This window comes from Bombyx mandarina, chromosome 07, assembly GCF_030267445.1.
Source record: "Bombyx mandarina strain Sakado chromosome 07, ASM3026744v2".
Taxonomy (NCBI): Eukaryota; Metazoa; Arthropoda; class Insecta; order Lepidoptera; family Bombycidae; genus Bombyx; species Bombyx mandarina.
Genome location: NC_143214.1, coordinates 7,884,805 through 7,895,987, shown reverse-complemented (window position 1 = coordinate 7,895,987; position 11,183 = coordinate 7,884,805). Strand labels below are relative to the sequence as shown.

Sequence of the window (11,183 nt, the reverse complement as noted above, 5' to 3'; positions counted from 1 at the left end):
AACAATTGGTGGATACACTGAAAGATAGAGTGACATGTCTCCATATTATTGAGCTACTAGCGCTCAAAGATCAAAAAACAAATTATCGTCGTTGGTATTTGAGCAACTCAAAAACTGGTATTTTAATCATTTTTCCTATAGTGAGTATACTCAATAAATTATTGCTATTATTAATAATAATATTTGTATTACGTAATATTGCACCGTATATAATAAATTTTTGATATAAAAAAAAGAGTGTTTAAACATGACAACTCCGAGAAACTTAACATTCAATGGATATACAATTTATTTAGTTTTGCCATAAAATGCCGCAAATACATTTGTATTCTTATTATTTCGGAGTAGTTATGTCTACCCTGACACAAACCAGTTATTATTTGTGATGTACATATTTAAATAACAGTAAACAGTCTTCACATTATTATCTGTGGTTCCGGTACAGATAACGCTATCGACTTGTGCGGAAGTACTTGTCCTCCGTTAACGTATAGCTCGTCTTTGACTATGACGTCTTCGCCTAGTACAGTACAGTTCTCCATGCGCACCCAGCGACCGACCACTGACTTCCAGCCAACTATACAACCGTCGAGCCATGCATGTTGTCTTACGCACGCACCTCGGAGGATTGTACTACGCTTTATACATGCACCTAGAATAATTTAATGCATATATGCATTAGATTGAACATAATTGAAAGAAGTAAGAAAAATACCAGCCTTGGATGTTAAAATTAGAAGATACAGTTATTAGGATCTCTCTGGCACTTCGGCTACAATATATTATTACTAGCGACCCGCGGGAATCGGGAATAGCGTAGCTTCCAAACAGTAAAAGAATTTTTCAAATCGGTTCAGTACTTTCAGAGCCTATTCAATACAAACAAACAAACAAATCTTTCCTTCCATTATTATTATATCCATTATTATATACTAGCGCCCCGCCCTCGCTTCGCTTCGTAAACTGTAATTTATTATTGATTTCTAAACTATTTAATTGATGTTATTATACATATAAACCTTCCTCTTCAATCACTCTATCTATTAAAAAAACCGCATCAAAATCCGTTGCGTAGTTTTAAAGATTTAAGCATACATAGGGACAGAGAAAGAGACTTTGTTTTATACTATGTAGTGATTTTGAACAGTAGTTGAAGGTTTCCATTTACTAACGACATCTATGGGCAATGTGCCATGCCTCAATTACTTTTTAAAGCAATAATTACTATGAAAAATTCTTACCATCTTCCACGACAACATCAGGTCCGATGGTAACGTTAGGCCCTATCCTACAGCCTTTGCCAATTTTAGCTGTTGGATCAACAATCACATTGCCTACGACACCAGTTCCGTCATACAATTTGTTTGAATTCTTTTGACGTAAGCTTGTTAAGTACAAACACATGCCTGTGAAAGAATAAGGAGCATTTGAAATTCTTGTATTTTAGAATTTAAAATATAAAACCAAACAATAAAAATGCAACAAAGGACATGGGCCACTCTCCATAGATTGCTCCATAGATTGATTAAATAACAGACTATATATCCCTTTTGTTATAAACAAATTAAAATCAATATTGTTCATGGGGATACAGAGATATTTAAAAAATAAAATAAGAATTTTAGGTTATATTATATGATTTTGCTGTCAATGCACTGACACTTTAACATCATCATCAGTTTAAATATTATTTATATTACTATACTTTATGACACAGACCTAATTCTAAATATTCTTAAATATAATAAGCAGGTATAATAATATCCAGGTAGGCAGGTAGGCAGGCAGGCAGGTAAAATAATATAAGAGTGCGAAAACGAGGAATCAAATGTAAAACGTCAATAAACATCGCAGTTTTTTTTTTGCTTAATCTGTATAATTATTCATCCATGTAATTATTTATTCTACGGATTTAAAAGTATAAAAATAGATTTTTGTTTAGATATAATATTTTATATGAATTTTAAAATCCATTAATTAAATATGTTAATATATTTTGCTAGTTTTTTGCAATATAATATATTTTTTAAGAAGATTTAATGTGAATTGCTTAAAATATAAGTATATTTTACCTATGGCAACTCCTTCAATATTATCAATGTAGTTTAGGCAAGCTAATTTCTTTTTATCTGATTTTAATTATCTCACCATTAAAATACCTTTAAATTTTACAATAAGCATGTAAAAATGAAATGTTTTTTTCTATAGATATTTCATTAATATCCTTGAGAGCACGAGTAGCTGGGCCGAAAATGGCCCATGTCCTTTGGACAGTTTATTTTTTTATTGCCGTATAGGCAGACTAGCATACGGCCCACCTGATGGTGAGTGGTTACCGTCGCTCATGGACGTCAGCAATGCCAGGGGCAGAGACAAGCCGCTGTCTACCATTTAATACTCTCCACTTTTCTGTTGATGGTATACAATTATGAGCAATTTCACATACGAGCAAGGTTACAGAACGAATTAAAATCATATGTCGAGGTACCACTATATACATAATTAAATAATTTTTAAATCTGTATATTTTATTAGATAATTGTAACCAAAGTGTATCCTTCCTGCAGTGAGATAAAATACAATATGTTTTATTAGCAGTTTTGGAATCCTAAAGTCCTAATGAGCTCATGCCTTCTCTAACTTCTTTAATTGCATCATCTGCCTTAATCCTCCAAACTTTTAAGTCTTATAAAATACCAATTGACTTCTTACCTGTTAGAAAGTCTTTTGGTTGTCCAACATCCATCCAGAAACCTTGCAGTTCCATTGCATGCAATTCACCATCTTTTGCCATAAATGGGAAAACTTCCTTCTCAATTGACATTGGTCTTAATTCTATTCTGCTTAAGACCGATGGGTTTAATAAATACATGCCTGTTCGGGGTATAAAATGTTTTTGAAAAATAGTAAATTTAAAGGAATTATTTCTTTAAAATTGCACAATCAATGTTATTCATGGATTAATTTGTAGCTATATGATTTATTAAGTGAATATTTTTGAACAAAAACCTGAACAATATGCCCATTTTCAGACTATTTTGGCCTTTTTTTATAAGGAACACCTTCTGTGTCAGGGCAGTCATGATTATATTTTGTTGTGCGACGCGGCGAAGCGGCGGGCCGATCATCGAGCTGGAGGCCCGGCCTGCTGTTCCGCCCCCTCTTCCACAAAGAGGCGGCGTGGCGGGAAAAAAGAGAAGAAAAAGGCAGAGAGAGAGCCGGCTGCACGTGAAGCAGCCGGCCCGTCAGTTCCCGCCGCGGCCGTCGAGCCGCAAGGCGGGACGGAAGACGAGGGAGCGATGGATGTGACACCTCAATAATGGGTCACGTCCATCGCTTCCTCCAAGCGAATGTGAACCACTCCGCCAGGGCGCAGGATCTCCTCGTCCACACCATGGCGGAGTGGTTCATCGACATCGCGATCGTCGCGGAGCCATACTTTGTACCTCCCGACCGGGAGGATTCCTGGGCCGGAGATGCCGATGGCTCTGTGGCGATCGTGATGCGACAGTCGGCGGCGTTACCCCCCCTTGGAATGGTGGCCAAGGGACCCGGGTACGTCGTAGTTAGGGTCGACGAAACCGTCGTGATCGGGGTGTACTTCTCTCCGAACAGGAGTCTCGCCGAGTTCGAGCAGTTTCTGGGTGGGCTCGAGGCGTTGATCCATCGCTTCGAGTCTCGCCCGTTGATACTGGCGGGGGACCTCAACGCCAAATGTACGGCGTGGGGTTCCCCTCGCACGGACTCACGCGGCGAGTTCCTGTCGGAGTGGGCCTTCGCGACCGGCCTCTGTCTTTTGAACAGAGGTTCGGTCGCGACCTGCGTGCGGTGGAATGGGGAATCACACGTGGACGTCTCGTTTGCGTCCTCATCCGCCGCGCGCCGTGTCCTTGGCTGGCGTGTCCTCGAGGGGGCGGAGACGCTCTCGGACCATCGGTTTGTCCGATTCGAGCTCTCTGCTTCCAGCTCGTTGAACGCGCCGGCTGAAGACGCCCGCGGCGAGGAGGAGCTCCCGCGTAGCGCTCCCCGATCATTCCCACGATGGGCACTGAAGCGCCTGAACAAGGTGCTCGCGGTGGAGGCGGCCACAGTGGCCGCGTGGGCGCCGATGCCCGCGCGTCTAGTGGACGTGGAGTCGGAGGCCGACTGGTTCCGGGGTACAATGCGTCGCGTCTGCGATGCTTCGATGCCCCGGATCAGCGGTCGCGCTCCACGTGGTGGTGCGTATTGGTGGACGCCCGAGATCGCGCTCCTCCGAGAGGAGTGCGTGCGGGCGCGCCGCCGAAGCGCCCGCCACCGCCGTCGCCGCCTTCGCGATGCGGACTTCGCGGAGGTAGCGGCCCGCCTGCATGCCGACTGCCGTCAGAAGCAGGAGGCACTGCGGCGGGTCATCGGCGAGGCCAAGTCTCAGAGCATGAAGACGCTCCTAGAGACGCTCGACCAGGATCCCTGGGGGCGCCCGTACCAAACGGTCCGCAAGAAATTGCGGCCGTGGGCGCTCCCGGTGACAGAGCGTCTCCAGCCTCAGCAGCTGCGGGAGATTGTCTCCGGGCTGTTCCCGCGGATGGAGAGGGACTTCGAGCCCCCCTCCATGGGCGCGCCGCCACGGGGTGATGTGAGCGGTGATGCCCCTGCTGAGGTGGTCCCTCCGAGCATCTCGGAGGAGGAGATTCGTGCGGCCGTGTCGAGGATGCGGAGGAAGGACGCGGCCCCCGGCCCTGACGGTGTTCATGGTCGGGTCTGGGATTTGGCCTTCGGTGCCCTTGGGGACCGGCTCGTGCGGCTCTTTGAAGCCTGCCTCGAGTCGGGACGGTTTCCGAAACAGTGGAAGACGGGCAGACTTGTTTTGCTGAGGAAGGAGGGACGCCCTGCAGACTCACCTGCGGGGTACCGTCCAATCGTGTTGCTGGACGAGGCGGGAAAACTGCTCGAGCGAGTGGTGGCCGCCCGCATCGTCCAGCACTTGGCGGGGGTGGGTCCCGATCTGTCAACGGAGCAGTTCGGATTCAGAGAGGGCCGCTCGACCATCGACGCGGTGATGCGCGTGCGCGCCCTCTCTGATGAGGCTGTCGGCCGGGGCGGGGTTGCACTGGCGGTGTCCCTGGACATCGCCAATGCGTTCAACACCCTGCCCTGGTCGGTGATCGCAGGGGCGCTGGAGTATCACGGCGTCCCTGCGTATCTCCGTCGGCTGGTCGGGTCCTACCTCGAGGACAGGTCGGTCATGTGCACCGAGCACGGTGGGGCGGTGCTCCGCTTCCCCGTCGAGCGCGGTGTCCCACAGGGGTCGGTCCTTGGCCCTCTCTTGTGGAACATCGGCTACGACTGGGTCCTGCGGGGTGCCCTTAGCGCTCCTCTCCCGGGTCTAAGTGTAGTTTGTTACGCGGACGACACCTTGGTCGTGGCCCGGGGTAGGGACTTGCGCGAGTCTGCCCGTCTTTCCTGCGCGGGGGTGGCCTTCGTCGTCGGCAGGATCCGAAGGCTGGGTCTGGAGGTGGCGTTCGATAAATCCCAGGCCCTGTTGTTCCACGGGGCCCGGAGAGCGCCGCCTCAGGGGGCCCACCTCGTGATCGGAGGCGTTCGCGTCGAGATCGAGGCGACCGGGTTGCGGTACCTCGGCCTCGTACTGGACGGTCGTTGGAGCTTCCGTGCTCACTTCGAAAGATTGGGTCCCCGACTGATGGCAGCCGCCGGCTCGCTGAGTCGGCTGTTGCCGAACGTCGGGGGTCCCGACATGGTGGTGCGCCGCCTCTACACGGGGGTGGTGCGGTCAATGGCACTGTACGGGGCGCCCGTATGGTGCCACGCCCTGACCCGTGACAACGTCGCAGCGTTGCGACGTCCGCAGCGCGCGATTGCGGTCAGGGCGGTTCGTGGGTACCGCACCGTCTCGTTCGAGGCGGCGTGCGTGCTCGCCGGGACGCCTCCCTGGGACCTGGAAGCGGAGGCGCTTGCTGCGGATTACGCGTGGCGATGTGATCTCCGCTCCAGGGGGGAGCCGCGTCCCGGCGCGGCGGAAGTTCGAGCGCGGAAGCTTCAATCTCGGCGTGCCGTGCTCGAGGCGTGGTCTCGCCGCCTGGCGGACCCCGCCTACGGGCGACGGACCGTCGAGGCGATCCGCCCGGTCCTCTCGGACTGGGTGAATCGCGACCGCGGACGTCTCACCTTCCGAGCGACGCAGGTGCTCACGGGACACGGCTGTTTCGGTCGCTACCTGCACCTCGTCGCCCGGAGGGAGCCGACGCCGAAGTGCCACCATTGCAGTGGCTGCAACGAGGACACGGCGGAGCACACGCTCGCGTGCTGCCCCGCTTTCGCGGAGCAGCGCCGCGTCCTCGTTGCAAAAATAGGACCGGACTTGTCGCTTCCGACCGTCGTGGCTGCGATGCTCGGCAACGATGAGTCCTGGCAGGCGATGCTCGACTTCTGCGAGTCCACCATCTCGCAGAAGGAGGCGGCGGAACGGGAGAGGGAGAACTCTTCCTCCCTCTCGGCGCCGTGCCGCCGCCGTCGAGCCGGGGGTCGGAGGAGGGCGTTTGTCCAGCTCCGGCCCCTATGAGGAGGCAGTCTCCTCCCGGTGATGGTCACGGGGCGACCTAAGGGGGCTGAGACTGCGCCGCACGCTACCGTCACTCTAGCGCGCTGGCACCAGGAGGACGGGACGACGCGTCGGCGGCTGCGGACTGCGATGCGGTCCGCATTTTCGTCGTCGCTGTCGTCGCCGAACATACTGTGGAAGAGCAACCCGGTCGGCGGTGTATCGCGTTCCGACCCGGCAGGCTGGTTCTGGCCCAGCGGGGTATCCCGGAACACCAGCGGCATCGCCCGGGCGGCCTGAAGGGCCGCCGTACCGCGGAGACTGACGTCGTTGGTCGTCGACTATCGCCTCGACGACCCGTCGGTCGGGCGTCCTCGGGGTGGCGCCGCGTGTCTGGTTGTAGTGTTGACCGCGGGAACCCCCCTACTCTGACCGGGTTTTGACCCCGGACGGAGATCGGACGCCGGGTGTAAGAGTGCAGGGGAGTCGTTTAGTGGGTGGGCCCTAAATTCCTTGGGCCCGCGGTCTGCTCTCAACACCTGCAGATCGTAGAGTCTCACATACCCCGCGCGCCCCCTAGGCGCGGGGACCTCGTAGGAGGTTCGGCCCTCGGCCCGGAAAAAAAAAAAAAAAAAAAAAGTCATGATTATATTTAAAAAATTAAAATGTCACTAATTGATGTAACTCACCGGCATTAATTTTGTTTGAGATAAATTCTTGTGGTTTTTCTATAAAACTTTCTATTTGACCATTATCATCATAAACAACCACACCATATTTGGATGGCTCTTTTACTTTTGTAACCACTATTGTACCTTCCTGCAAAAGAAATATCCTAAATAGATACATTCAGTTAAAACACAGCACTTGTTTCCTTTTTTTGTTCTTTTGTTTAGTTTCTGTAGAAGAAATTATATATAATAAAATAAAAAATAGAGATGGCTGCGGTCTTGGAGCGAATAGAGAGAGTGAGCCTTGAATTTGGCCTGCACATAAACCGCTCTAAGACCAAAGTGATGACGGTGGACAGAGCTCAAGTTTTAAGTCCATCAAATGCACTCAAGGATTATGAGAAAGTGGAGGAATTTATATACTTGGGGTCGCTGATCTCTAACCGTGGTAACTGCGAGAAAGAAATCGGACGCCGTATCGGGATGGCTAAAAGTGCCATGACTAGCCTCGATAAAATCTGGAAAGACCGTAATATTCGCCGAGTAACTAAGATGCGTCTGGTTCGTACGTTGGTCTTCTCTATCTTCCTGTACGGGGTGGAGACTTGGTGTCTCAGGAAAAAGGAACGCAAAAAGATTGAGGCGTTTGAAATGTATTGCTGGAGAAAGCTGCTACGCATTCCTTGGACAGCTATGAGAACCAATGTCTCCATCCTTGAAGAGTTGAAGGTCACCAAGCGCCTGCTGACTATGTGCCAGGAAAGGATCCGGAGTTTCTTTGGGCACATAATGCGATCCTCATTGCACAGCCTGGAGAAACTCACAATTCTCGGACAGATGGAGGGGAAGCGCGCTAGAGGAAGAGCGCCAGCTAGATGGGTTGACCAACTCAAGGAGATGACTGGAGGCCAGATATGGGGAGCGGTACATATGGCGCAGAACCGGACCGAGTGGAGAAGATTGACATACAGTCACGATCCTCAGCATTAAGGGAACGACCAGAAAGAAAAAGAAGAAATTATTCAAGAAAAACATTTTTTCAATGCATGATGTCATCTGTGATTTTTATTTAAGCATATTTAATATTTCAATGGACCATTGGCATAAGCATATTTAATATTTCAATGGATCATAGGGCCATTTGAAATTTTCATTTCTGTTGTATATAAGGTAATCATAACTCACATTTTTTATGTAAAAATAAAAATTATTAAATAATATTCATTTATTACCTTCCCATGATTCTTGTGATATCTTGCAAGTTCTTTAAATGGAAACTCACAAATTACATCAGAGTTCAATACAAAGAATGGTTCCGAACTGGTGCTGAGCAGTTCCCTGGCAAGTGCCAGTGGTCCTGCTGTTCCCAGTGGTTCAGTCTCATGAGAAAATGTTAGGGAAACACCCAGTTTTGAAACTTGTTCTGTTAATTCTTTTTCCATTTCTTCTGCTCGGTATGATACCGCTAATATGACCTGAAATCATTATTTAGTTAAATAATCTAGTAAAACGCAAAATATATCAAAATAAAAAAAAAAAAATTATTACTTACTATAGTTACAGTTATAAACTATGGTTAAATAATTAAAAAATGCATAAAATTAAAAAAGTGAGATGCGTTATTTTTAATGTTTACTTACCTGTGTAACACCGGCTTCGACTAAGGCTTCAATTTGATGCATCAGAATAGGTTTGTTGGCGAATTCGACCAGAGGTTTAGGTCTACTTAAAGTCAAAGGTCTTAAACGAGTTCCGTAGCCGCCGACCAAGATCAGAGCCCGTATCTCTTCTAATTTCTTATCGGTACCACACATTTTAAATTGATACTGGATTTACTCTACACTGATTGAACGTTTCCCGGTCAAACTTAAGCAGAAGTTTTTAAGGTACAAATATGTACATTCAACCAAAATTAGTTTCTAAAGGAGTGTGTATCATAGATTATACACTTAATATATTTGTGTGTATGTAGGTACTGTAGCACAAGTTTTGTTTACTGAATTTGTGAACAAAGTACTGACAAAGAAAAACAGACTGAAAATTCCATATTACACGTCACTCATATCACGTTGTATTTGGTAGATATTTTTTCTACTACATTAATCTGTGCTGTCTCAAAATATTCTGTGGTCGTGGACTTTTTGGCGGGAACGCGAGGAGTGAAGTTGTGTGATTTGTTTTATTTTGTCTATTTAGTGTTTCTTCAGGTTTAAATGTGTAATAATGGTGGTTTATTAACTGTTTAATATCTGTGAAAGTGCACAAATGTGGGAAAATGAAACAAAGCTGCTGGACGTAACTTCTCGGGTTCCTCCAAAAAGTCCACTGAAAAAATCTCAGTAAATGACCACCATTTTACTGCGATTATATTTCATCCCATATCATCTCATTTCATTAAATTTCATCCCAGTTGATTAATGTCTCAAATTAATCATCTTCATTTCATTTCACTCCATATTATCATTATTCATAAAATTAAGAAAATAAAATAAAATAAGACATGACTTAAAGGTCTTAGTTACCAGGTCATAAAATCTCTTAAAAAAAAAATTCTGTGGTCGTTTGGGATGGGAACAAATATGTATGGACTTTTTGGCGGGAACGCGAGGTGTGAAGTTGTGTGATTTGTTTTATTTTGTCTATTTAGTGTTTCTTCAGGTTTAAATGCGTAATAACGGTGGTTTATTAACTGTTTAATATCTGTGAAAGTGCACAAATGTGCGAAAATAAAACAAAGCCGCTGGACATAGCTTCTCGGAATCCTCCAAAAAGTCCACTGAAAAGGTCTCAATATATGATTACCATTTTACTGAGATTATCCTAATCTGTTGGAGTTTTAATATAAATGTAATGGCAGGCAACACTTGACACATAATTACAGATTTCGAATATTAGAATTATTTTGAATGCTTAAAAAACAGATGATTGCGTTCTCGTAAGAAAGTCATGACCTAATATATTAAGTGTATAATCTATGGTCATGACTTCTCATCTAGACACGGTCAAAGAAACATGTAATAGTTTTATAAAAATATAAAGATAATAATTTTATAATGGTGTAACAGTGTTCAAACTATCTGCAATATAATTATAATGAAGCAGTGTGTTTTTAAATAGCCCCTCATCACCTACAAACCCCAGTCCCCTCAAATTTAACCGTCCAATAATATCGTCTCATCTCATCTCATTTAATTTCATGTCAAGCCATCTTTCATATTAATCAAATTCATTTCATTTCATATTATCATTTTTCATATAAAAAAGTTTTCATTCAAATTAAAACAAAAGTTGAGCTAAAAGTCTTAGTTACCAGATAAAAAAAAATCTCTAAAAAAAAGAACAGATATGAGCGGGGGGCGGGGATGTTTTGGCCGAAACGAAAAATACTAAATGTACTAACTACCTATGACGCGCGGACAAGTTTTAGATAAGTAATAATGGTGGCTTAGATTTACTGGTTGCGATAGCTATGTTAAACTTACAATTTTTAAAGCTTATTGCCAGAATTTTTACGCCAGTAGTCTGTGGACCACATACACGCGGAGAGCTTACAATGCCCTACGCGTTCAATATAATAATGCGTTTAGGATGATGTTGTCACTGCCGCGCTTTTGTAGTGCATCCACAATGTTTGCGACATCTCACACCGATGACTTCTTTGCAATAATGCGGAAGAGAAGTGCATCGTTATTGCGTCGAGTTCGTGACAGTGGCAACAGTCTTTTGAGAATCATATCGAGCAAGATCGAGGGACTGCTGATCAATAGCCTTTGCAGTAGGCATTTGGAAGGAGAAAAAAATAAAATAAAAAATGTAATGGTTTAAAATGTATATATATAATGAGAGTTATGTGTTAGATTTTTTAAGTCACTAACATAGATATAAGTAATTACTACTAACAAAATGTTATGGTTTTAAAAAACAAAACTGAAATAAAGAATTAATAATAATAATAATTAACTGTTTAGCATTTA

At 45.7% G+C, this 11,183-nt stretch overlaps 1 protein-coding gene across 1 annotated transcript; it reads right to left on the bottom strand.

Moving 5' to 3' along the window:
- Gmppb (GDP-mannose pyrophosphorylase B) lies at positions 1–9,263 on the bottom strand. Its single transcript, XM_089728676.1, has 7 exons — positions 9,178–9,263; positions 8,850–9,144; positions 8,442–8,684; positions 7,228–7,357; positions 2,713–2,874; positions 1,242–1,406; positions 1–652 (listed from the first exon to the last, which is right to left on the bottom strand). Exons 2-7 carry the CDS (start codon positions 9,021–9,023, stop codon positions 417–419), a joined length of 1,110 nt encoding a protein of 369 aa, XP_089584802.1. The 5' UTR covers positions 9,024–9,144; positions 9,178–9,263; the 3' UTR covers positions 1–416.
- Between the last annotated feature and the right edge of the window lie 1,920 nt (positions 9,264–11,183).

Bases quoted from the DNA above. Each gene is read 5' to 3' on its own strand.
- Gmppb (XM_089728676.1), bottom strand. From the start codon at position 9,023: ATGTGTGGTACCGATAAGAAATTAGAAGAGATACGGGCTCTGATCTTG. The intron at 8,685-8,849 runs GTAAGTAAACAT...TAATGATTTCAG, and splicing joins TCGAAGCCGGTGTTACACAG to GTCATATTAGCGGTATCATA. The intron at 1,407-2,712 runs GTAAGAAGTCAA...ATTCTTTCACAG, and splicing joins ACCAAAAGACTTTCTAACAG to GCATGTGTTTGTACTTAACA.